The sequence below is a fragment of the Pristiophorus japonicus genome, chromosome 14 (genome assembly GCF_044704955.1).
Source record: "Pristiophorus japonicus isolate sPriJap1 chromosome 14, sPriJap1.hap1, whole genome shotgun sequence".
Lineage (NCBI taxonomy): Eukaryota > Metazoa > Chordata > Chondrichthyes > Pristiophoridae > Pristiophorus > Pristiophorus japonicus.
The window spans coordinates 88,803,744-88,831,035 of record NC_091990.1 but is presented as its reverse complement, the minus strand read 5'-3'; the positions used below and the strand labels follow the sequence as shown (position 1 = coordinate 88,831,035).

Sequence of the window (27,292 nt, the reverse complement as noted above, 5' to 3'; positions counted from 1 at the left end):
TGGCATGTCTGTACCCCTGGTATAATCAATAATGCAAAGTAAAGTCCTGTCAAGCCCAGCACCATCAGTCCCCATAATCCATACAGTTCCTTATTCAGTCTTCCTTTTTCTGTTCTTCTGATTCCTTCTTCCCTTCCTCCTGGTCGGGTGCCCTTTTGCAATGGGACGCATGGATCCATATTGGCCTTTCCTTTACCTTGATTGCAGTATTAGTCGGCAGCAAGACCTGGTATGGTCCTTCAAATCTTGGCTGTAGACTGCTTTTTCTTTTAAAGATTTTGATGTAAACGAATTCCCCGGGCTCCAGGTTATGACACTTCCCTTCCGCTGGCTTGACTTGAGCTTCCTTTACCTGTGAATGAAAGCTGGAAATACATTTGGTTAGTGCAATACAATAATTCAACATATTTTCCTTCATTTTGTGGATGTCCATTTGTTTTGCAGTAAATGGTGCTGTAAAAGGTAGTCGTTGGGGACGTCCCATAACTATCTCATGCGGTAACAGGCCTGTTGTTCTGTTGGTTGCAGATCACATTACCATCAAAGCTAAGGGCAGCAGTTCTGTCCATTTCAGTCCAGTGTCATTGCATAGTTTTGCCAGCTTATTTTTAAGCATTCCATTATATCTTTCAACAAGTCCAGCTGATTGTGGATGATAACTGCAATGAAAACGTTGATTAATCTGCAAAGCTTTACACATTTCTCTTATAACAGTTCCCGTGAAATGTGACCCGTTATCACTAGAAAGCTTACCAGGGATTCCAAAGCGCGGTACGATTTCTTTTAACAAACATTTAGCAACAGTAGTGGCATCGGCCTTTTTACATGGAAAGTCTTCAATCCATCTAGAGAACACATCTACAATAAATAATACATACTTGAATCCCATAATTCAATAAAATCCATAGGGCCAACAAAAGGCCCTACTGGATTTGGGTGGGAGGCAGATTCTACTTTTTCCGTCTTACCCGGATCCATTGTCTGACAGATAACACAATTTTCAGATTTGTTTTGCAATTGCCGAAATACCTGGTGCATACCAAGTTGCCAAAATATAATCTGCCATCCCCCCTCTGCCTGTATGTGTGAATGTATGAACACATCGGGCAATCCATGGAAGTAAGGATCTGGGGGCCACCACGCGGCCGTCGTGGTGAAGCCATATTCCTTCTGGATTTTTATAACATTGATCCTTCGTCCAGGTCACCACCTCCTCTGTACTGGCCTGTGTCTGAAAGGCCAGCACGTCATTAATAGTGGGTGGCGGGTCTGAGCAATTATTTTTCCTTAGTGGGAACAATGACACCTGCATCTCCCTTTTGACAGAGCTGCTGACTTAGCTGCATTATCAGCTCTGGCGTTCCCAAGTGCCACCTCATTCGACTGGCCTGTATGTGCTTGGCATTTGATAATGGCAAGTTTCAAGGGGCATTGAATGGCTCGCAGGAGATTTTCCACTTGCGTTTTTGATTGTGGTTCCTGAAGAAGTCAGATACCCGCGAATATTCCAAATTTGTCCATAATCATGTGATACCCCAAAAGCATACCTGGAGTCAGTGTAGATATTAACTGTGAGTCCTTCAGCCAGAATACAGGCTCGAGTTAACGCAAACAATTTGGCTTGTTGGGCTGAAAAGGAGTCTGGAAGGGAGGCTGTTTCAACAACATTAAACTGGGTTACAATTGCATAAGCCGCTCTAGGTTGACCCCTATCATTTCGTAGGGCTGATCCGTCAACATAGTACACTAGATCAGGGTTACACATTGGTACATCTGTTAGATTGATACGTGGTTTAGTCACTAATTCGGTTACCATTTCACATGAATGGGGTTCGCCGTCTTCTTCCGTGGGGAGTAGAGTGGCTAGATTTAAGGTAGTGCATCTTTTGATGATAAGGTTTGGATTTGATAACAGTTCAACTTCATATTTAGTGGTTCTTGCGGAGGTTAGGTGTTGGGTGGCACATTTAGTAAGTAAAATCTCGACAGAGTGTGGGATGTATAGAATGGTCTGATGATTTAGAGTTATTGTCTGAGCCTGTTGCATAGCATAATAAGCTGCTGCCAGCGAAGGAAGACATCCTGGTAGTCCGCGTGCCACTGGGTCTAGTTAGGTACTGAAATACGCTACCGGCCGTTGCCTGTCCTCATGTAACTGAGTCAAAACAGATTGTGCAAAACCCGACTTGTGATGAACAAATAAGTTGAATAGATTAGTGTAATCTGGTAATCCCAAGGCTGGTGCTGAAGTGAGGGACTGCTTAAGATTCTGGAAAGCATTCCGGGATAATTCATTCCAAATCCTTCTTTAAGCATTGTGAGAATATAGTAGATTCACTCACAGCTCGTAGGTCTTGGACAAACCTCCATTTGTCACTATTGGGCTTCTGAACCGGAAGAATCGGTGTGTTACACGGACTTCTCATTTATGCTTATAGTGATTCACAGATCACAGAATGTAAAGTATTTGTTTTATAATTTTATTAAAAGGCTTCCAAACCCAAGATTTTTCCAATACACCCAAAATGTTGATCAAGGAGATCACCTGAAATATCTCAAAATCCCATCCCAATTCAACTATTGTACTGCCACTCTTTATCTAAAAAAAAACCAAATCCTCTTACTGAGCTAGAAGCTTTCGCGTCAAGATTTTATACCAAGGACAATGGGAGCGTACTCCCCCAGCCTGCACCTTGAGAGACCCACAAATGCTTTTTAAAAAAAAAAAGGCATTACAACTTCCCTTCCCCGTTCTTTATCTCACTCCTAGACTAAATTTATGTCTTTCAACCCAATGTAATCAATGATTGTGTGTCTTCTTTCGACAAGTAAGTGAGCGTGTCAAATAAATTCTCTTTTTTTTTTAACCGGGACCGTGTCTCAACAAACCTATCCTTTGTGCATTTCCTAGCTCCGTAACTTCTCATCCGAATAAATCCACACCGTTTCTAACTTAAAATGTCTTAAACTTCCCACATACAGGACAACACTGCGAAGGGTTAAAAAAAACTTCACTGTTTGAAAAAGTGGGTGGAGCTAAAACAAACAGGCAGTTCCACAACCTTTCCAAACAGGTTTCCAGACACATAAAAAAAAACACAGAAGCACTCTCATTCAAAGACAGACATTCACTAAAGTGTCTCTCCATTCAATACAGCTTTTTTTTCTGTTGGCCAGCTTTATTTTTTTTTGGATTCATAAGTCACTATCAGGTTCTCTTTTTTTTTACATATTGATTTACTTCCTCTGTTAATTTTACATGGGCTTGAAGAATCGCAACCCAGGCCTTTTCTATTACTTTCCTTTTTTTTACCTCTTCTACCTGGATCTCTGTTTATAAGACACTCCTCTAGACATGTTGTTCTCTGTAAATTAAATGAACCATCGGGTGGAAATGGCCTGTTTTCACCCTTAGTCCACTTTACCCATTTTTTTTTTGGTGCTCAATTGAAGACTGACCACAATTCTGGAGCATAAAATAGGCTGGTGTGCCTTTTGTGGTGTTTTAACTTGCTCCGGCATCCATTCTGGATGATTAAGATTTTCCACAGTTTCTGATCTCTCAATCCTTTCGGCCAACCGAGTTCTCTACGCCCACTTCTCCTGGCCGTTACGTGGCCTGAAAAGGCTCTTAATTCGGGCTCAGTCTGGGTGTGTGAGATATGTTGGCACGAACCAACCGTAGTTGATCAATCAGTCACTGTTTCTTCTCTTAATCAATCCTTGTTTTTCCAAATCACAATTTTCCCTAATGACTCTTCCCGTTTCTCTAATTGCAATGTCGCACAAAGGTATTGCACACAACAGAATAACTAGGACAAACAACATTCACGCGAGTACACAAATCATAACCTTAAACTCTATCTAAACAAATAATCAATTCTCAGTCTACGTTATACGCCACTACAGACCGAGTCCTTAACTTATCCGAATAAAACTTATAAAACTTATGGTCCCATTACCCTAACTCTTATCACATAAGAACCTTCGATCAATTGCGCTTTTTCTACCTTACCTACTGAAACCTTCCCCGGGCTGTTTCGAGATATTTCCAGAACCAGATCTCTTCTGCTTGCGAGCTGAGAAAGAAATGATCATAAAAAATAACTTTAGCTTTTAAATGTCGAGTCTCGTAGATTGCAGTACCTCCCCTGTGGACAACAGATTACATATGCGATTCACCAGTGAAGAAACCTCTTGTGAGCAAAAGGCTCACCTTGTTTTGGCCACTGAAGCCTTTCACTGGACAGGCACTATGCCTGTATCCGTTTTACTCACAGGGCAGAGAGTATGCATCTCGGTGGAACCTCCAAGAAGTAACTGTCGAAATCTCGACCTCCGATAAATGACTCAGACACCTTCAGCTCCGGCAGAAGTTTCTTTAATTTACTTGCTAGCAAGGGAAAGGTCACACTCAGTCAATGGCCAAGTGAACACCTCCGAAATGGTACAGTTTCACGAGATATTTATACAGTAAAACCCAAGTTATGGCCTCTCCCCGTGTATTGGCTCTGTCTCGCAGTCAGTGAATACAGATAAAGAGTTAATTACTACATCCTTGTCCTGACGTGGTTTCCAGATATTTCCTTTTATTAGTTGGCCAGTCAGCCATTACTCGATGAGAGTGTGGTAATGAGCTATTACCTGCATTGCATTATGTCAGGATTGTCCAGTTTCCTGGTCAGTTATCTCTTTGCATCAAATGGATGAGGTCTCTACAAGAGATAATGGCTGGTGGTTTGAGTACTTCGAAAAGGGTGGAGTGGAGTGGAACTGGTGTCGTATAGACAATAGGAGAGCACCATGGGTGGTGGGGTGGGGGGGGGGGCGGGGGTACTTGTCTCAGCAGGACTTGCCTCCTAGCTGTCTGGTGGCTATCAGCCATTTCAAGCCAGGTTTAGCTGTTTATGCAAGCCGACCGCTTTATGCAGAAATTTCTGGAAGGACCAGGACTCCATTTTGTTATATATTGCAAAGGGCACAAAAATACCGTGTGGTATCAGCTTAGATAAAAATACATTTCCACACCATGTCGGGCCACGAATGAGGAGAGGCCATAGACGTCTGAACAGGAGGCCTTACCACCCACGGGTTTACAGGCATCAACGTTCATACTTTCACCTCTCTGAGGAGCAGTGTGTGAGAAGGCTGTGCTTCCGAAAGGAACTGCTGACAGAGATGTGCCATCTCCTACAGGCAGACATGCAGCCTCAAGTCGGCATGAGGACTGCGCTGCCTGTCGTAGTGAAGGTCACTGTGGCGCTGGCCTTCTATGCCTTCAGCTCCTTCCAGGCTGCATCAGGGGACATATGCAGCATCTCTCAATAAGCTGCACATCACTGCATTTGCCACGTCAAAGGCTCTCTACACCCGCAGAACGAACTTCATAACGTTCCCAATGAGCAAGCAGAGCCAGAATGAGCGGGCATGTGGGTTTGGCAGGATTGCAAGCTTCCCGAGGGTCAAAGGAGCCATTGACTGTACACACGCAGCCTTGCGAGCACCATTCGAGAACGCCGAGGTATTCAGAAACCGAAAAGGCTATCACTCCCTGAATGTACAGCTGGTGCACAACCATACGCAGCGTATCCTCGCAGTGAATGCCCGCTATCCACGGAGCGCATATGATGCGTTCATCCTGCGTGAGAGCACTGTGCCACGAATGTTTCAGCCACCAGTGGAGCGGCACGGCTGGCTGCTCGAGGACAAAGGATACGGCCTAGCTGCCTGGCTAAGGGACCCTGCTCCGTAACCCCACCACACAAGCAGAGTGTTGCTACAATGACAGCCATGCGGCCATCTGCAACATCATCGAGCAGACACTAGAGGTGCTCAAGTAGCGTTTTTGATGCCTGAGAGGCATGAGTAATGTTTGAGGCGACCTCCCCCAACCTCCGAGCAAGTGCATCCATGCTCTGCAGGACCTTCTCCAATGCTCCCATGAGCTTGTGGTGCATTTGCAAGGGCTCCTTGGACATTGCCTCCAAGTCCAGGTCCACGTCTGCCTGTCTCTCAGCAGGACTCACAGGCCGGCTCACCCTCTGGGGAGCTGGCCTCCAAGCCTCCCCTTGCGCTGTGCATTGCTGTAGGCCACTGGGGCCAGGAGCCTAAGACTCTTTGAACCCCAGGAATTCAGGATCTTCGACCGATGTGATCTCCCCATTCGGTGGGACTGATGGAGTGTCCCGCTCGTCCCCTCCCTTGTCATCTCCCCTGCTGGTTGATGTTGGCGGATCACGGGCAGGCTGCCACGCCTCTGACACATTATCTGCAAGCACAAGGCAACAGAAGTGTGGTTAGCAGCAGGGAAAGAGGCAGGGAGGTAAGAGGAACGTGGCATTGAACATTTATATGTAAAGGGGTAGGCCATTTGCTATCTAGGGTCACGGATCTCACAAGTCGCAAATGCCATTCACATAATGTCACTGTCCACAAGGGGCCCTGCTTTATCACCCGCTTTCGTGCCAACAGGTGTGCCCATGAGGGCAGACACTCGCTCTTTGACCTCAGTGAGATCTTGTATATCAGGTTCCCCACCTCCGGTGCACTGCTGCTCTCTATGATTGTGAGCCAATTTCGCCTGCAATAAGAAAAACAAGGTGGTGTGAGTGAGTGTGCAGTTCATCGTGTGGCACATGTGCCTTCCATAGTAGAGTAGCTCCTACTGTCTGGAAGTGTGCAGGTATCCATTAGAATCGGAGTGGCTGCACATAGTGCATGTGAGAATGGTGGGATGAGGTGAGAGATACTTCGGATTACGGATCAGGCTGACGTTTTGCAAATGCATATCAAGAGTGAAAGGTTAGTGCACAAAGGGGTGAGACTGAATAGGGAACAAGAAGATGCGTGACGCTTGTATGCGCAGAGTATGGCTGGTGAACTGAGCCTCAACTTTTCAAGTGGCTTCACCAACCAAGACCATGGCCTGGAACACATAGAGAAGGGGCAGGTACTGTAAATATTTTACATTGTGTGAGACAGTGATGTTCACATCATGGCACTGGTGCATTAATAGAAAAGGTACTCGTTCTATCGGCCCTAGTGAGGTCGTTCAACTACTTCTGACATTGTGTCGCAGTTTGCAGCACCGTGTCTCTTCCAGAAATGCCCTGGGCCACCTGCCTCCAAAGTCTGTGGAAAACTCGTGGGACGGGCCTTCTTCCTGGAAGCAGCAGGATATGCTACCTCCTTTCAATTGCCTCTATCAAGGTCTCAGCGGCATTGGCTGACAAGCGGTGTGCACACTGGTGCCCTTCCTGCTCCTCCATTTCCCCGCATATTTATTGTGCCTTTAAGAATTGGCTGGGCCCGGGATCTACAGCGGCCTTCAGAGCACGCGCATTTTGCCTTCCATTTTCGCACTGAGATTTTCATTTGAAGCGCCCGGGGAGAGTTGTGGAACGCCTGATTAAGTGCCCCCTTTCCCTCTTGGTGCAATTCAATCAAATTTCTCGGTAGGAATCGCAAGCTTTTAGAGGCCGCTATACTTACCGCCCTGCCAAGAATAATGCCTCAAAATGGGCGGTACTGAATTTCCAGCCCTAGTTTTACAGTTGATGCATGCTATGCTCACCAACCCTGTTCAAAATTAGACTTTGAATGAGAGCGCCAGTGAGTCCAATAACCAGCTGTTGTTGTAACCAGCTGAAAACCTCTAGGTGGAGTGGTACAGCACTGCTCATTGAAACAAAGTGCCATGAGGGGGAATAAATTAAGCACATTCCAGACTCAGTTCTTTAGACAATGTGTTAATACAGGCTGGACTGTAATGTTTTATGAGCTTCCTGTATATTGAAAGATTATATTTCTTGTGCAAATGTGTATATATGTTTGTGATTGTCTTGTGTTACTGTATTATGTGTAGAGTATCTGGATGTTAATGTACTGTAGTAAAGTACGTGTATGGGGATATGCTTATACAGATGAGCTCCTGTGCTTCCTTTATTCTGCCACTTACATAAGAACATAAGAAATAGGAGCAGGAGTAGGCTATTTGGCCACTCGAGCCTGCTTCGCTATTCAATAAGATCATGACATAACGCCAAACAGAGACAAATTAAAAGGACTATTGTATCGACATTCTTAAAAATAAAAAAGCAGCCTCATTTAAAATACAGTATATTGATTTTTAGGTTCTTTAGGGGTTGGGTGGGTGTCAAGCCATGAATTGTTTCTTGGATGAGAGAAGGGGATGATCATTTATTCCTGTTGTCTGTAACTGGTAGTGAGTGGAAATCTGTGTAGATTACCTTGGAGTGATTTAATGGGCTGTTTCCCCTCTCCTTCCATAGGGAAGTGCCTTGTCTCTGCTCAGTGTCCTCAACAACACCTAGGTGAGATTGGGAAATTCCCATAGGGTTGCCAATCATACAGGAATTAAGGATAATTTCCTAGATACAGCTGTGAGCAACCCAGGAGAAAAATCATAGGAGCATTAAAAAAATTGTGTTTTTTTTCATTTTCTTTCAAAACTTTCCTTTATTAATTCTAAAATTATTGGAAATGGCGGGTGGGGAGCGGGGGGGAGGATGTTTGAGTGGGTGGGGTGATTGGTGGCATGTTATATGATGAAACCTCCAGGAATACATCCAATCAGAATTAGAAACCCTAGGGAAACTCACTTTGTAATAAATGTTCTAAATCATTGTTATTTTTCACATCAGCTGAAATCTTACACTCCACAAACCAAAAGCTATGCCCATATGGTCTTTGGTCTTGATGTCAGTTAGTTTGAATTCACTGTATGTAAATTTTGTTTAAATCTCATCTTTCCTTTCCTTGTCCTCCTATAGCATTGTACCAGACCATACCCAGGCATATCCCACAGAAATGGAACTGGAATTGGGGAAGGTAAAAGGTGAAGAAGTGATGATGAATGAATCCCCCGAGCAATATGACTACTGGTGTAAGTGTTTATTATATAAAAAAGTCCAGTTGTTCAATCGTATTATCCACTTAAACAAAACTTGTCAGTACAATATGAATACATTGATTTCTGAGGAAAGTCCTTTGAAGTATGAGGTCCTCGACTGCAATTTCAGTTTCGACCAGGTAAAATGTTTGTCACAAAAAGGTCGTGAATGGTGAAGCAAGAGTGGTTGTCATGGTGGGCTTGTTCGAATAAAAAGGGAAGATTAGAATAAGTGAACCTTTTGGAGCAAAGGAGTCTTAGAAAGAATAGTTTAATTACAATATTTTTTGTACCCCGTTGGTTTCATTTGATCAACTGCATTTGTATTTCTTCTATGAATGTGTATCTAACTGAAAACTATTATCATTTGTATCCTAGTTTGTGAGACTTGTCAGGAATACTTCATGGACGAGTGTGCTCTTCATGGATGCCCAGTATTTGTTGCTGATACGCCTATACCTGTAGGTACACCAGACAGGGCAGCCCTCACAGTTCCTGCTGGAGTAGCAGTTGTGAAAGAGCCTGGAGGGGAGATTGACGTTCGCTGTTTGGATGGCATCATTCCAAGAGGAAGGATATTTGGACCATATGAAGGAGAAGTGTGTCAAACCGATAAGTCATCTGGGTTTTTCTCATGGCTGGTATGTGCTTTCTGTACTTAAAAAAGAGAATGTGCACACTTTGCAGTGTGCTATGATACAGTACTACACTAGGGGGGAGCGGCGGCAACGACTTTGACAGTTGAACATTGCCTTTTGACCAGAATAAGAATAACATATATGCACTTTTTGTGTGGTGAGGTAGCTAATGTGGAGTCTTGCTTAATGGGAGTGTAGAACATCGAATTGAGCACAGAGATTAGAACATTGCACCCTGACCTTTCTGATTTGTATTCCCAATGAATGAGAGTCTATACCAGGAACCTTGCAAAATGTACCCTTTTGGGTAATAGATTGCTTTTGGAGTGCAAAAAGGCTGAAGTAGTTTTACCCCACAATAGCATTCCCTATATATATTTTGCTGAGAGAGTGAAAACAAAGAATAAATAGTACTTAATGGAAATGTATTTAGTGGACAAGAGAGAGGAATTAGGTGCAAAAAAGCATACATATGAATGGGGGAGGAGACCAAAGTGTACATGGGGCAGGCAAGGGGTGAAAAGAAGGCAAATGTGGAACAGGGGGAGGAGAGGTACAGATGCACATGGAATTAATGGGGGGATTTGGGTGCATATGGAAGGAGAACCTAGACAAATGGGCATAGGAGGGATATGGTCTTTAAGAGGAATAGAACAATTGTGAATAAAATAGAGAAAAGAGAGTCCCATCATCGCAAAGCGCAAAGCCCTACTGTTTGCAGAGGATGGTGTGGACCCACAAAACAAATCAGGAAGTACAAGGAATAGAAAGTCCTGTACAGAGAGGTAATTAAAAAAGACACCCTCACACCTTCTTGGAGTGGAATGAAAGGAGGGGGTGTATATAGGAACAAGGCGGGCTCTCCCATAGGGCACCACACTGAGTGACTGAGCACTTGGACAAATGAGAGATAGGGCCAGCATGGATTTGTAAAGATAAGTCAAGTCTAACAAAACTAGTTGAATTTTTTAAGGAGATAACAAATGTGGTGGATAAGGGAGTGTCTATGAATGTTACTCATATGGACTTCCAGAAGGCATTAAACGAGGTTCCACATAAGAGACTGTTAACAAAAATGAGTGCGCATGGAAGTGGAGGCAACCTATTGGCTTGGATAGGAAATAGGTTAGAAGACACGAAACAGAGTAGGGATAATGGGTATGTACACCCAATTTCCACAATGTGATTGTTCCCCAGAGATCTGTACAGGGGCCTCAGCTTTTCACTATTTATAAATGACTTGAATTAATGAATAGAGAGCTGTATATCTAAGTTTGCTGATGACACAGTAAATAGTGTAGTATGGGAGCAGAAAGTTGCAAAGGGACATTGATAGATTAAGTGAGTGAGCAAAACTGTGCTGGATGGAGTTCAATGTGGGAAAGAGTATGCTCATCCACTTTGGAGAAAGATAGATCAGAGTATTTTCTAAATGGTGAGAAGCTAGGAATTGTGGATGAGCAGACACATTCAAGCATAGAAATCACTAGAAACTAATGGACAGGTACAAATAATAATTAAAAAGGATAATTGAATGTTGGCCTTTACCTTGAGGGCTTGAAGTAATGTTACAGCTGCACAGAGCTCTGGTTGGACTCCATCTGGAGTACTGCATTATTTTCTGGGCACCGCATCTCAGGAACAATATAATGGCTTTTGAGGGGGTGCACAGATTCACCAGAATAGTACTGGGGCTAAAATGAGGACCAGTTGTATAGACTAGGCTTGTATTCGTTGAATAAATAAGATTAAAGGGTGATCTAATCGAAATGTTTAAGATGATCAAAGGAGTTGATAAGTGTATATAGAGAGAAACTATTTTCTCTGACTGGAGAGTCCAGAACAGGAGGCATAACCTTGAAATTAGAGCAAAGCCATTCAGGGATGATGCCGGAAAGCACTACTTCACACAAAGAGTAGTGGAAATCTGAAACACTCTTCCCCCAAAAGGCTGTGTAGGTTGGGTGAGTTGAAAATTTCAAAACTGAGATTGCTAGATTTTTGTATGGCCTGTAGATGGATTTAAGATACACATGAACCATGATCTTATTGAATGGCGGAATAAGGTTGTGGAGGGGTGGGGGTGGGGGGAAGAATGCGAATGGCCTACTCATGTTCCTAAGCTACACAGTATTCCTACATTAATTACTGTTTTATTCCTGTAGAATTATTTTTAAACAGTTTAAAGGAAGAAGGGTAAATCTGCCTAAAACTGTTCATGATTGGTTCTATGCAGGACTGCTGTTTTAAGAGCTGTAGCTTGAAACCACAGTATTGTATTGATCAAATCTTGTTTTTTTATGTCTTTTTTTATTTCAGATACTTGGCAAGAAAAACACATACAAATCCATTGATGGCACAGATGAGACCAAAGCCAATTGGATGAGGTGAGTCAGAGACTTTGGTCAAAACTGCTACTTTTAGCTTGAGTATAAAGGGGAGGAAAAAGAGGGTTTCAACTTGAAGTTGAAAATGCAAGTACGTGGCTTTTCTCGATCATTACCAGGAATATTGCTCCGATTGTCATACTTTACGAACTAGGATTGAAGAATGGAAGGGACTTGGTCTCCTTTTAAAATGATAAAGTTTCAGGCATATTTAAAAAATATAAAATAATCTTTCCTTAATATTACTACTATTTATACATTTATAAATGGTACAAGTCCAGACAGTTACATAGATATAGCTAATGACGCTGCTTGATTCATCCACCAATAAGTGCATATTTTGTTTCACAATGAAGTGCCCTCAATCAGGCTGATTTGAGGAAACCTCATTGGCAAAGGAAAGCCAAATTTTAAAACGTCTTGAGTTGGGATTGAAATTCCATTCTCTTGGTCAAGAATCCAGAACTCAGACATAATATGATTGGAGATTATATTTTATGAGCACCGATTGTACCTTATTTACTTTTTGTTTTGTTTTGATGTAGGTATGTAGTTATATCAAGAGAAGAGAATGAACAGAATCTCATGGCCTTCCAGCACAATGAGAAGATTTATTTCCGAGTGTGTAGGGACATTCGCCCGAGAGAGAGGCTGAGAATCTGGTACAGTGATGATTACATGAAACGTCTCCATGCAACTACACAGGACACGGTGGACAGAAGCCTCCTAACTGGTAAGTGCTTTGTGAAATGAAAGTAAGCAGAATCAGTTGGAATCGATACCAAGATTCAGCGTTTTGGTGGCTTAGCACTGTTACAATATAATTATTTTTAAAGTTAATGATTTCTGGTTTTGGTGGATGAGAATAATAGGAATCAAAATTCAAAATTATATGTCATAAATGTTTGAGATGAGATTGTGTTTTAAAGCCAGTTTAGCTGGTAATGTACAAAGCTAAATATTCACAGTGACAGGTTAAGTATATATCAGAGGCCTTTTATTAAAAAAAAACACTAGATAAATTATTTGATTTATGAAGCCACAAAATGTTTTTGCCGTGAATCTTTGTTTACCTAGTGAAAGTGGCCCAACCCGGAACCACTGTGATATTAGGTCTCGCAATGTAGTAAAGTTCAATGTGATCGAGTAATGTTGGGCATCAGTGCATCTTAAACAGTATAAATTACATAAATTTTAAATGTATAAAACTGAAAATCACCTTTAATGCAATGAAAGTGATAATACTTTCAAAGCCCCATGGACGCCATGTGATAAAACCTTAACACAGTTTCTGGGCTCAATTCAAAATGAGATACTTGCAATATTCCCTCTTGTGTTTTGTCGTCTGGTTCACATATATCAATATGCTATAGGGTTGCCCCATGAAATAGATCTTGTATTGATCACTGGCTATTAAAACTGTTATTTCTGAACAATAAGGTTTTTTTAGCGGAAGCATCACATCTAAAAATCAGTAGTTTCATATTGTGTATCTTGGGGGCAGGAGACTGAAGATTCTGTCAAGTTTTTATTTTTGTTCTTCAATAAGCATTACAGTGGTTATTGTACAAGTTGACACAATGCCCCTTCTTGTCAATAATGTGGGAAAAGCACAGGTTTTCTTTTGAAGCCTTCTGCAGTAACTAATGGCTGAATATATCAAGGTGCTGCTCAGTTATAGAAGAGTGTAATAAGGAGTGTTACTGATTTAGTTAGTGCAGTTTATAAAAGGATCTAAAAAGGGGGCCTAGTTTATTGAAAATTGTGATGAATGATGTCAGGCATATAATTCAAGTCCAGACAGTGAGTGAGTTATGCAGGCCCGACTCAGTAGTGGCTTATTTTTACTTGAACCACCAAGTACTGTTATGTATCTTGTTTTATACCACATGGTGACTGGATTTTGATTTATCTTGTTGAAAATATAACATAGCACAATGGCTGTTAGATTTTGGCTTAGCAGAATGCAGCTCCATGTTCTTTGCTGAAGTGGTATATGGCAGCCAAAGTCAGTTCAGTATAGAGGTGGGCTGGTTTGTGTGCAGAGGTAGAAAATGACAATGCAAATTTGGATTATTTTTTATAATAATAGTAGTGTTCATGATATTGGGGTAAATATTAAACAGTTGCAAGTGGTGTGAAACATTTGGTGTGAGAGGTCATTTAAAAGGCTGTTGTCTTTGAGATTGCACATGCAACAAAAATTGCCAGTCTCAAAAATGATCCACTATAAATGAAACCCTAACATCCAATCCACATGTGTGGCAAAAAGATAAATAATCTCCAGTTGTTTTATTTGGAAGGTCATTTGCCATTTTCAAGAAACATTTTAAACTCTCAACTTATTACAAGATTTATATTAAACAATTATATTTCTATGCAACAACAAAATTTAGTAATTATAGCTTTATTATTAATTCCACAGAGTGGGAATAAATTTCTGAAACGTTAGATTATTCAGAAATGTTATTACAGATTAGTGCAGTGAATAATCTATTTTAATTAACTTTTTAAAATAATGGCTATTAAAGAATAGGATTGGGACAGTTTTCCCACATTGTTTACTGTATGTCCATATCAACCACTCGCAAGTCGTAAAAAGAATGCATCAGGTGCAGAGTAAAGAAATCTCCTTCGACTCCATTTGAACAATATTCCATACCTTAAATTTAATCACAGAAGAGTACTCTTTACTACACCGGTGTGATATTTCCACACTTGTCATCTTGTGGACTTTCTGAATGAGATTGATAATGTGTAAAATTCTGGGTAGTTTTGTGTCAGTCCTATGGCCACTGTGTTTCTAGTGGCTGCAGGGCTAACAGAAAACTCATTTCACTCAGAACCTTTCATCATCATAGGCAGTCCCTCGGAATCGAGGAAGACTTGCTTCCACTCCCAAAGTGAGTTCTTTGATGGCTGAACAGTCCGCTACGAGAGCCACAGACCCTGTTACAAGTGGGACAGACATTTGTCGAGGGAAGGGGTGCGTGGGGCTGATTTGCCGCGCGCTCCTTCTGCTGTCTGTACTTGACCTCTTCATGTTCTTTGTGTTGAGACTTGAAGAGCTCAACGCCCTCCCGGATACACTTTCTCCACCTCGGGCGGTCTTCAGCCAGGGTCTCCCAGGTGTCAGTGGTGATGTCGCACTTTACCAGGGAGGCTTTGAGGGTGTCCTTATAACGTTTCTGCTGCCCACCTTTGGCTCGTTTACCATGAAGGAGCTCCGCATAAAGCATTTGCTTAGGGAGTCTCGTGTCTGGCATGCGAACTATGTGGCCTGTCCAGCGAAGCTGATCGAGTGTGGTCAGTGCTTCAATACTGGGGATGTTAGCCTGGTCGAGGACACTGATGTTGGTGCGCCTGTCCTCTCGGGATTTGCAGTATCTTGCGGAGACATCGTTGGTAATATATCTCCAGTGACTTGAGGTGCCTTCTATACATCATCGATGCCTCAGATTCATACAGGAGGGTATTACTACAGCCCTGTAGACCATGAGCTTGGTGGTAGATTTGAGGGCCTGATCTTCAAACACTCTTTTCCTCAGACGACCGAAGGCTGCACTGGCGCACTGGAGGCGGTTGAATCTCCGCATCAATGTCTGTCTTTGTTGATAAGAGGCTCCTGAGATATGGGAAATGGTCCACGTTGTCGAGGGCTGCGCCGTGAATCTTGACTGGGGAGCAGTGCTGTGCGGAGGGGACAGGCTGGTGGAGGACCTTTGTCTTACGGATGCTAAGCGTAAGGCCCATGCTTTCATATGCCTAAGTGAATACATTGACTATATCCTGGAGTTCAGCCCCAGAATGTGCGCAGACGCAGGCATCGTCCGCATACTGCAGCTCAACGACAGAAGTTGGGGTGATCTTGGATCTGGCCTGGAGGTGGCGTAGGTTAAACAGCTTCCCACTGGTTCTGTAGTTTAGTTCCACTCCAGCGGGGAGCTTGTTGATTGTGAGGTGGAGCATGGCGGTGAGGAAGATTGAGAAGAGGGTTGGGGCGATGACGCAGCCCTGTTTGACCCCGGTCCGGACGTGAATTGGGTCTGTAATGGATCTGTTGGTAAGGATCACGGCCTGCACGTCATCGTGAAGCAGGCGAAGGATGTTGACAAACTTTTGGGGTGTCCGAAACGGAGGAGGACGCTCCATAGACCCTCACGGGTTGACAGTGTCAAAGGCCTTTGTAAGATTAAAAAAGGCCATGTATAAGGGCTGGCACTGCTCCCTGCATTTTTCCTGCAGCTGTCGTGCTGCAAAGATCATGACCATTGTGCCTCGCAGGGGACGAAATCCGCATTGTGATTCCGGGAGGAGCTCCTCGGCCACAGGGAGAAGACAATTGAGTAGAACTCTAGCGACAACTTTCCCAGTGGCTGGTAACAGGGAGATTCCCCTGTAGTTGCCTCAGTCGGACTTGCCCCATTTAAAAAAAAAAATGGTCACAATCATTGCATCTCTGAGATCTCCCGGCATGCTCTCATCCCTCCAGATGAGAGAGATGAGGTCATGTATCCGCGCCAACAGGGCCTCTCCGCCATACTTTAGTGCCTCAGCAAGGATTCCATCCGCACCTGTAGCCTTGTTATTCTAGAGCTGTTTTATGGCTTTGCCTACCTCGTGCGATGTTGGAGTTTCACTGAGTTGGTGGCGGGTCGCATGCTGCGGGATGGAGCCGAGAACACTCGAGTCAAAGGCAGAGTCTCGATTGAGGAGTGCTCCTTCCATCGGGCCCTGACAGTTTTGGTGTCCTTGATGAGTGTTTCCCCGTTCTTGGCCAGGAGTGGGGTGGGGCCTTGGGAGTTTGGACCGTAGGTGGCCTTGACTGCAGTGGAGAATCCTCGCATCTCGTGGCTGTCGGCCAGTTGTTGTATCTCCTGTGCTTTCTCCATCCACCACCTGTTCTCTAGATCCCAAGATTTTTGTTGGACCTGAGCCTTGAGCCATCTGTAATGTTGTTTTGCAGCTCCCGAGTTGGGTTGTTGCTTGAGGCTCAGAAATGCTTTGCGCTTGCGATCTATTAGTTCTTCGATCTCCTGATCATTTTCATCAAACCAGTCCTGGTGTTTTCTGGTTGAGTGACCAAGTGTCTCTTCACAGGCACTGGTTATAGAGGCCTGGAGGGCAGATCAAGCACTGTGGGCATTCAGCATCTCAGGGTCATCAAGGCACGCCAGATTTGCTGTGAGGCGCTGGCTGTATAGGGCTCTCTTAGCCGGGTCTCTCAGTCCCCCGGCATTAACTTTTTTGCGGAACTGCTTCTGCTGTCCCCTCTGCTTTGGAGCAATGTTAATGTTGATGATGGATCGGATTAGGCGGTGATCCGTCCAGCAGTCGTCCGCTCCTGTCATGGCGCGGGTGATGCGCATATCCTTGCGATCCCTGGCTCGGACGATGACATAGTCAAGCAGGTGCCGGTGTTTGGAGCGAGGGTGTTGCCACGATGCCTTGTATTTGTCCCTCTGGCGGAACAGGGTGTTGGTGATGAGGAATTCATGTTCTAGATATTTTGTCAGGAGTAGGGTACCACTGGAGTTGGCTTTCCCTACCCCCTCTCTGCCAATCACGCCTCCCCAGAGGGCTGTGTCTTTGCTGACCCTGGCATTAAAATCATCCAGGAGGATCAATTTGTCGCCCAGGGGGACACGGGACAAGGATGTCTCTAGGTTGGAATAAAAATCCTCTTTAGCCTCACCCGTTGCATCGAGTGTAGGGGCGTACGCACTGATGACTGTGTCGCACTGGTTTCGGGATAGGGTAAGACGAAGAGAATTGAGACGTTCGTTAACCCCACAGGGGGAGTCTTTGAGGCGGTCGACCAGCTCATTCTTGAGGGCAAAGCCAACTCTATGAAAGCGGCGTCTGCCTCTGGTTTCCCTTTCCAGAAGAAGGTGTAACCTCCACCATGTTTCTTCAACTGGCCTTCCCCTGCCCGCTGGCTCTCGCTTAGGGCAGCGATGTCAATGTCAAAGCATCTGAGTTCCCGGGCAACTATGGCATTGTCCATGAGGGTCCTGACGTTCCAGGTCCCGAACTTCATACTGACAAAGTGAAATCTGTCTGTGCGTGAGTTCTTTTAACATGGGGTGGCCGCTGCACACCGGCAACCACACGGGCTTAGCTGAGCAAGGTCTTGGTCTAGTGGCAAGGGGGTCCAAGACAACTGGAGACCAGGCACAGCTCTATAACCCTAATTGCCTACAGCGAAGTGTTGGCCGCAGGCTCGGCGCCGAGTAGCGCCATTGATGGGAGATGGCCCGAGGCTTGGCTGGGGGTAAGCATTAGGAAGGTCACGTCCAAAGTTATTTTAAAAGTTAAAAGTTGATGAAAATTCCCAATTTGTTTAAGAAGTTGCTAAGAGTTGTTAAAAAGTCTAAGATGTAGATCAATAATAGGTTATAAAAGTTTCCCCAATTGTTTAAAAGTTAAGATTGATTTAAAGTTTTTTTTTAAAAAGAAGAATTAAAAGTTGAATAAAAGTTTTAAAAAGTCAAAGATATAGATTAGTAATAGGTGTCTAAAAGTATTTCGATTAAAAGTCCAAAATGTAAGTTTTAAAAGTTCTCCCAAATTGTTTAAAATGTTTAAAAGTTGATCAAAAGTTCAAAAATTGATTAAAAGTTGGTTCGAAGTTTAAGATGTTGGGTTGAACGCCGGCTGCCAGTTCAGCGCCGGCCTCGGAGTCCCTTCGGCTGGTTCAGTGCTTGCCCGGAGTCCCTGAACACCGGCCTCGGAGTCCCTTCGGCTGGTTCAGTGCTTGCCCGGAGTCCCTGAACGCCGGCCTCGGAGTCCCTTCGCCGGTTCAGCGCCGGCCCCGGAGTCCCTGAACGCCGGCCTCGGAGTCCCTTCGCCGGTTCAGCGCCGGCCCCGGAGTCCCCTCGGCCAGCTCGACGTCCGCCCGAGTCTGTCAGCACAATGAACATCTGGTGTGCGACCACAGGGATAGGTGTGTGCAGGTGTGGAGTCCTTTCGGCCCGGGATGGGTGCAGGCCGGATCTTTCGGCCCGGGGTTGCAGCGGGCCGGTGTAGAGTCCTTTCGGCCAGGGGTTGCAGCGATGTACTTGCTACCACAGGCCTACACAGGCCTAAACACAGCCCACGGACACAGGGCTAATCACAGCCCACGGACCTTTACATTAGTGGCAGCCAATGAATAGGGCTCCTACCTTGCCCACTTAATGACAAATCCTGTGTAATTAAGGAGGCCGTTCCAAGTAGAAAAGATGAAGGGAAATTGGTGCCTCAAACCTAAGACTTACAGGGGCCAAAATTTAGATGCACTAGAAAGCTGGTGCACCTATGAGTTTTGGAGTGGTACTTACCGCTGGAACTCCTGGTTCGGTAAGTAGATCCAGTTTCAGGACTTTGAAATTTTTTCAAAGTCCTACAGGAAATGGATCATAATGGGGGCGGGCCTTGGATTCAAAGCCAGGCTGACTGGCTGAAAATGGATCTGTCGGGGCCTCCGCCGCTGTCAATCAGCAGTGGAGTCACAGCGCGTGTGCGTCACCACGCTCTCTCCCCTCCGTTAAAGGGGAGAGATTCTATCATTTTTTTTAACTTTGGCCACTGGGAGGCCAACAGCCTGGCCTGGCCGAACCCGGGGGCAGTATTTTGCCGGCCGATCGGCAAGTCGGCCAGCAAAAATGTTTCCATCGCGACAATGGGTCCTCCCCTTTCGGGGCTGCCGCGCTGCCGGGCCACACTCAGAGCAGAAATGGTGCACCAGCAAAAAAACCTGGGGGATCACCGGATTGAGGTGAAAATTGATGGGTAAGTATTTTTATTGCTTTTTTATTGTTTTCATTGGCGGTGCAACTACTCGGGCGGGATGGGGTCCAGGCTGAAAATTCCCCAACCTGTTGACCCCAAAGCGGCGGCCATTCGATTTTTAGGAATGGCCGCCGCAAACGGGCATTAATGGGTCTCTTTGAGACCCTAAATTTCGGCCCCTCAATCTTCTTAGCATAAGGCCCTACTGTAAATAAGCCATCTGGGTGATTTGGATCTCCTCAGTACCTGTACTTGCTAATTGTATAGTTAATGTAGAGTTAGTGGCCTAGACATTCATCTTGTCAATGGAACTGATTATCAGCTGTTGCATATAATGGGCGGCTGATCCGATGCCACCCGTTTTGCGCCAGTGCCTGAGACGAATTTCTAGCCCTATATAAAATGTGTATAAGTGGGCCATTAAACAGTTTGGGCATTAAAGAAGTCTCCAAAATTCTCCAGCTATTTGGATTAAGGTGACCTGTGACTGAATCTCATAATCTAGTATTTTTTTTCAGCAATTGGATTGAGAACATTGCATCAGGAAGCACCTGCTTTTATCCCAGCTGTATATAATTTACTCCGCAACAATCTGTAATTGATCAGAGTGGCTACTAGACCAAAGTTGAACAAATATTGTTGTGCTGTAGTCGGAATGGAAAACAGGATATCTCATTAATCATGGGGTATACTAGGGTAATCACTACAATATGTTGTTTATTCTGTGGGCACTGTTAAAATGCATGTATACAGTGGAAGAACTGCAGAATGTGATGCTGGAGCAAGCTGTGAAATGGTAACTGCATGCCAGATTCATTTTCATTGCAATCGCTTATCCTGTTGGAATTAATACCTGTAGTAGTAAAAGCATTGATCGGGGAATTATACGCATTTTTCGTCAGCATTTTTGTAAAGTTACAACCAACGTTACTTTTAATCATCTAAACAGCTGCAACAAACTACTACAGTCTAAAGCTATCATCCTTAAAATGGCACCAAAGGAATGAGACGCCACACTTTTAATAGTTAATTTTCAGTGCCAGAGAGGCAATAACTAACACTTATCATGTCGTTAAAAGAATACTTAGACTTGAAATAACAAGATTTAACTTTTTGTGGCGAGGTAAATTCAGCAACTTCACAGCATTTATTTCATTTCAATGGTGAATCAGACAGCAAGATGCCTTTTTCAGAGAATATTGTGCAGTAAGAAATGTCCTCATACTTCTGCATATTTATTTAATTTTACTTTTAAATGCTGGAAATGTTTAATGATAGTGGAAGGTCTGTATTTTGAAAGCTGCAAATGAAATTTAATACCATAAAGAATCTTTGAATTTTTATCCCCCTCTACTTTTTAAATTAATTTCAAAATAAACTAACTGTAGATCATAACTTGCATGCAAATATTTGGAGTCAGATTCAATTGTACATGTAACAGAATGCTACATCAATTGTATGTGTAACATAGACACTGCAAAAGAATTGATAAGATAGAGAATATATATAATAGATGTTTTATTTATATATATATATATATATATATATAAAGAATATATATAATCTTTTTTTATATTTACAACTTTATTTTTTCATTGTACTGAGTTATAGATTGAAGTAAATTATGTTTATTTGATGTGAAATTAGACCGTCTCTTACAAGATCTTTTGTAAAATAAGCAGTAGTGACTTTTTTATTATGATGAAAATAAATATGAACCCTTTTTTTAAAAAAAGAACAAGCATTCAGTGACTTACAGTTTCATTCTTCAACATTTATTTTAAATCTAGATGCCTGTGGATGCAGCAAATACCCCATTCTTTTATTGCAGGCATTGTACTCTTGCTCCTGCACAGCATACCATTGTACAGGCACAGCTTGGTAATTATTTCCACTTGCCCTGTTTGCCCCATGCATACCTTCAAAATGGTTCACCTTTCAGTTTTGTATAATAAATATATTCCCTTTGTAGTTTGTTGCATGTATTGTCAACATTATTGTTTTTAAAATTACACAAAGAATGAGTAATTTTAGGCTTTTATGATCAATGCCTTCATAAAGCAAAATGTAGTACTTTTTTGCAAACATACTTTCATTGGGGCCAAGTTTCAGGATGAGTTGCTCATGTTTTTTTGGAGCAACTGGTTTAGAATGGAGTATCTTAGAAATTGCAATTCTCGGTATTTAGTTTGCCCCAGTTCTAGTCATTTAGAACAGTTTCAGTTTGGAACAGATTTTTTTTTCAAAAGGGGGCGTGTCCGGCCACTTACGCCCGTTTTGAAAGTTTAGGCAGTGAAAACTTACTCCAAACTAACTTAGAATGGAGTAAGTGTAGATTTTTGTACGCTCAGAAAAACCTTGCCTACACTTAGAAAATCAGGCGTAGGTTACAAATCAGGCGTAGGGAAGGAGGTGGGGGGGAGAAAGGGAAGTTTACAAACATTAAACACTTCAGTTTTACAAATAAAGAGCCATCATCAGTAATAAATGATAAATACATCAATAAATCAACCAATAAAACAATTAAAAAAAAATTAATTAAAAATTAAATTTTTAAAAAAAATCAATAAATAAAACATTTTCTACTTACCGACTGCAGCTGGGATCCCCCCCCCCCCAGTGTGTCTCTGTTAGTGTCTCTCTCTGTCTGTCTGTCTGTCTGTCTGTGTGTGTCTCTCTCACTCTCTGTCTGTCAGTGTCTGTGTTTCTGACAGCGAGGGGAGGGAGGGAGGAGGAGAAGGGAGGGAGGGAGGGGGAGAAGGGAGGGAGGGAGGGAGGGGGAGAAGGGAGGGAGGGAGGGGGAGAAGGGAGGGAGGGAGGGAGGGGGAGAAGGGAAGAAGGGAGGGGGAGAAGGGAGGTGGGGGAGAAGGGAGGGAGGGAGGGGGGAGAGGAGGGAGGAGAAGAGAGGGAGGCTGAACGGGCCCAGCCCGGCCGGGCCCAAGACTTCGGGCAGGGCCCGCCCCCAGCACCGGAGTTAAAGGTAGGTGGCCGGGGGTTGGGTCGGGTCCGGGGGGGTGGGGGGGAAGGGTCGTGTCCGGTGGGGGAGGGAAGCGGGAGTCAGGTCGGGTCTGGGGAGGGGGAGGGGGAGTGAGTCGGGTCCGGGAGGGGAGCGGGAGTCAGGTTGGGTCCGGGGCGGGGGAGCGGGAATTGGGTTGGGTCCGGGGTGGGAGTCGAGTCGGGTCCGGGGGTGGGGGGAGTCGGGTCGGGGGGGAGTCTGAGCGGGAGCTGGGGGTGGGGGGGGGGGTTTGAGAGAGCCAGCTGAAGGGAGGAAGCAGGAGCTGGGCGTGGGAGGTGCAGCCTGATCCACGCCACCCCAGTGAGCCCATTCGGCCAGGGCTAGGGGCGGCGTGCTTCGGGCCTCTTCCACACAGTTTCGGGCGCCTGGAGCTACTGCACATGTGCGCCCACTGTAGCGCGCCTGTGCAGAAGTCCCGGCACTGTTTTCAGCGCAGGGACCTGGCTCCGCCCCCCACAGCTCGTGCTGTGCCGCGCCCAGCTCCAGAGGACTTGCAGGGAGCCGGAGAATATGTAAGAATTTTTTAGGCGCACTTTCGGGCGCGAAAAACAGGCGTCCAGGTCGGGGCTGCACCGTTCTAGGCGCGGCCCGAAACTTGGGCCCAACGTGTCGTGTGAAATTAACTCACGCAGAAAAACTCAGTGGTAGTTAGCAGCAACAAAATTTATGAACTGTGTTAAAACACCTACAAGAAAGCTCCAGAACTTAAATGTAATTTTTTTAAACAAAATTATATACCTGTATTGGAAACATGAATAATGATTGGGAGCATGTTTGAGATTGTGATGTACTTTGGGGATTAGATGGCACTATCAAGCTTTGGTATCAGAAAGATTTGTTGTGTATGTTTTTCCCTGCAAGCTGGAGTGAAATGTTACACCAATATCACTTGCAGGATCACATGGAACAATGACACTTAGCTGAAATCGCATAATTTGATTGTGGTCGCCTACACTCCTTTGCCAGACACCCTTAGCCAGCAAAAGCAAAAAGTGCCAAAAATAGAATAAAATTGGCCCATGAATTCTAACTATTATAAAGAATAATAAAGTAGGCATGAATGACGAGCCCTTAAAACTGAGATGAGGAGAAATTTCTTTTCTCAGAGGGTTGTGGACCTGTGGAACTCACTGCCTCAGAGAGCTGTTGAAGCTGGGACATTGAATAAATTTAAAGACAGAGATAGACAGTTTCTTAACCGATAAGGGAATAAGGGATTATGGGGAACGGGCAGGAAAGTGGACCTGAGTCCATGATCAGATCAGCCAAGATCTTATTAAATGGCGGAGCAGGCTCGAGGGGCCGTATGGCCTACTCCTGCTCCTATTTCTTATGTTCTTAAGTTATGTTCTTATGTTAACATTCCTCTGACAGATGGATTCAAGTAGCATTGATAAATAGCTTGAGCTTCATTGTTATGGCTCATAAGGTCATCCAAACCTTCACTGAGTACTTGTAAAACACTAGTCTATGTGTTATGTCAGTCATCGTGTATTCTGTTACCTCAAAAATTTCACACATTTTATTATTAGCACAATTAATTTTAACACTTCATTTTGTATGTCTTAAACAGACGTAGAAATAGAATAACCAGTGGGGGAACTGTTGTGTAACAAGTTTGATCTGTTGTGAGAAGGACCTTGATTACTTGCTCACTTATGACCATGTTTTCTTTTATGAATTAAATTAATTGTTCCACATTAATGTATTTAGTATGCTCTTTGTAGAATGGAACATAAATAAATAGTAATTTTCTCTTGTTTGGTTTTCTTACCCCCCCCCCCCCAAAAAAATGAACTATTCCAAATTTATCTTACGTTTAGCATAACTGGTTACTCCCATAAGTGGACCTTATATCCCCTAGATTGGGGAGAGTACCTTTACTGCCCAATATCTAGTTCAACAATAGCATGTAATTGGGGTTGTAACAAGAACCCCTGGTATATACAGGATACTGTGATATTTTAAGCACAACATACAAGTGTTATTTTTCCCTTCTCTTTCAGAATGCAGACTGATCAGCATGAGGCCAATTGTAAACCAACAAACTGGTTTAGTTTACATTTTTTAAATGAACAGGCTGCAGTTTTCAGTGAGATTCAATCAATTTCATATTGATCCTTGTAACATAGAAAACGATAACTACGGCCCTGAATTTGTGGTCAGCGGTGAATGAGAGATTTCACCCTTGGTGTGGGAGCCATAGCAACTATATTGTCTGTTTGGCTAAGTCTCCCCTTTGCTGTATGCAATAAATAGAAGCAGTTCTTGCATTACAGGTGCGAACATCTCTGGAATTTGCTAATGATCCTTCAAAATTGGTCTGATAAATAGTCTTAAAGGCTAATCGATTTCTGCTCAAGAGACTCCATCCAAATTTCTAGCCATCATTTCTTCAGTGTCTCCAAGCTTTACGCTATTGAGTAAGAAAAATATTTTAGAACACTGGAATTATCCCGTTGTAATCTGAACTTGACTTTATAATATAGTATTATATTAAATCAAAAATCTTTTCTGTCAAATAGGTAAATATTTCAAAATATTACAACGTTAACCTCTTTTATGCATTTTTTAAGCCTTCTGTTCGAAGGATAGATTTCTATTTTTGGCACCTCGTATTAGCAATAAGCCTTCCCCAGTCAAGCATGACATCGTCCTGAAGGCACAGTAAAGCTCACTCTTCTATGCTGCAACTCTGTACCTATTACAAATTCAGACCTGCCATAGATACCTTCTTGGGCTCAGTGGTATCAATTGCTCCTGTAAGTAAATCCCCATGCCTTTTAACTTTCAAGTTGATATACACTGCCCAATATCTACTTGTACAAATGCACCCCCTTGACATACAAACTGGATATCCTGTCTTTTGCATATGTCCAATGGTGAGTTGTTCAGTGGGTTGACTGTTTACACTTTAGTGACGATGCCAGAATGAATCATTAAGCTCAGACAGCGAGTGAACATAAAGTATGATCAGACTAACTTGATTGAGTTTATTCCAAAATATTTTTTTGTAGCACCCTAACATTTATCAGAAAATAGAAACTTTCTTCCACAGTTTGGGCTAGATTCAAACTCGGGTACCAGGTGTGAAAGTACACTGTGCCATTCAGCCCCTCATTTGTGTCAGAAAGTGAAAGCAGCACAAGTTAAATGTATCAGTGTTCGTATTATTTCTACTCTGGGCATATGGTGTAGTGTTATAAACATGCACTTCATCTAAGTATTGCTACCGGCAACTACATTTGCTTGGTTATTCAGATAAATCTCTGAGCAAAGTGTACATTTTAATTGTGATTGCTATCAGACTTCTTAATAAACTTGACATTCAGAGGTTGCACATTCTGATTTTACATGCCTGAAATTTTAATGGTCAACATTACGCAGCTTATAGAAACATAGAAACATAGAAAATAAGTGCAGGAGTAGGCCATTCGGCCCTTTGAGCCTGCACCACCATTCAATAAGATCATGGCTGATCATTCACCTCAGTACCCCTTTCCTGCTTTTTCTCCATACCCCTTGATCCCTAAGGCCGTAAGGGCCATATCTAACTCCCTCTTGAATATATCCAATGAACTGGCATCAACAACTCTCTGCGGTAGGGAATTCCACAGGTTCACAACTCTCTGAGTGAAGAAGTGTCTCCTCATCTTAGCCCTAAATGGCTTACCCCTTATCCTTAGACTATGTCCCCTGGTTCTGGACTTCCCCAACATCGGGAACATTCTTCCTGCATCTAACCTGTCCAGTCCCGTCAGAATTTTATATGTTTCTATGAGATCCCCTCTCATCCTTCTAAACTCCAGTGAATACAAGCCCAGTTGATCCAGTCTCTCCTCATATGTCAGTCCTGCCATCCCAGGATTCAGTCTGGTGAACCTTCGCTGCACTCCCTCAATAACAAGAACGTCCTTCCTCAGATTAGGAGACCAAAACTGAACACTCTATTCCAGGTGAGGCCTCACTAAGGCCCTGTACAATTGCAGTACGACCTCCCTGCTCCTATACTCAAATCCTCTCGCTATGAAGGCCAACATACCATTTGCCTCCTTCACCGCCTGCTGAACCTGCATGCCAACTTTCAATGACTGATGTATCATGACACCGAGGTCTCGTTGCACCTCCCCTTTTCTTAATCTGCCGCCATTCAGATAATAATCTGCTTTGTCTTTTTCCACCAAAGTGGATAACCTCACATTTATCCACATTATACTGCATCTGTCACGCTTTTGCCCACTCACCTAACCTGTCCAAGTCCCCCTGCAGCCTTTTAGCGCCCCCCTCACAGCTCACACCGTCACCCAGCTTAGTGTCATCTGCAAACTTGGAGATATTAAACTCAATTCCCTCATCCAAATCATTAACCTATATTGTAAATAGCTGGGATCCCAGCACTGAGCCCTGCGGCACCCCACTAGTCACTGCCTGCCATTCTGAAAAGGACCCGTTTATCCCGACTCTCTGCTTCCTGTCTGTCAACCAGTTCTCTATCCACGTCAGCACATTACCCCCAATACCATGCGCTTTAATTTTGCACACCAATCTCGTGTGTGGGACCTTGTCA

The 27,292-nt window shown here is 43.7% G+C and overlaps 1 protein-coding gene across 5 annotated transcripts in view; it reads left to right on the top strand.

Annotated features, from left to right (window-relative positions):
• Positions 1–27,292, top strand: part of prdm11 (PR domain containing 11) — a 204,659-nt gene that overhangs the window by 82,293 nt on the left and 95,074 nt on the right. For all 5 annotated transcript variants that reach the window (XM_070899354.1, XM_070899353.1, XM_070899351.1 and 2 more), the window contains exons 4-7: positions 8,793–8,905; positions 9,290–9,552; positions 11,869–11,936; positions 12,482–12,669. In XM_070899354.1, coding sequence (XP_070755455.1) covers positions 8,793–8,905; positions 9,290–9,552; positions 11,869–11,936; positions 12,482–12,669 — 632 coding nt within the window. The remainder of the gene's footprint in view (positions 1–8,792; positions 8,906–9,289; positions 9,553–11,868; positions 11,937–12,481; positions 12,670–27,292) is intronic.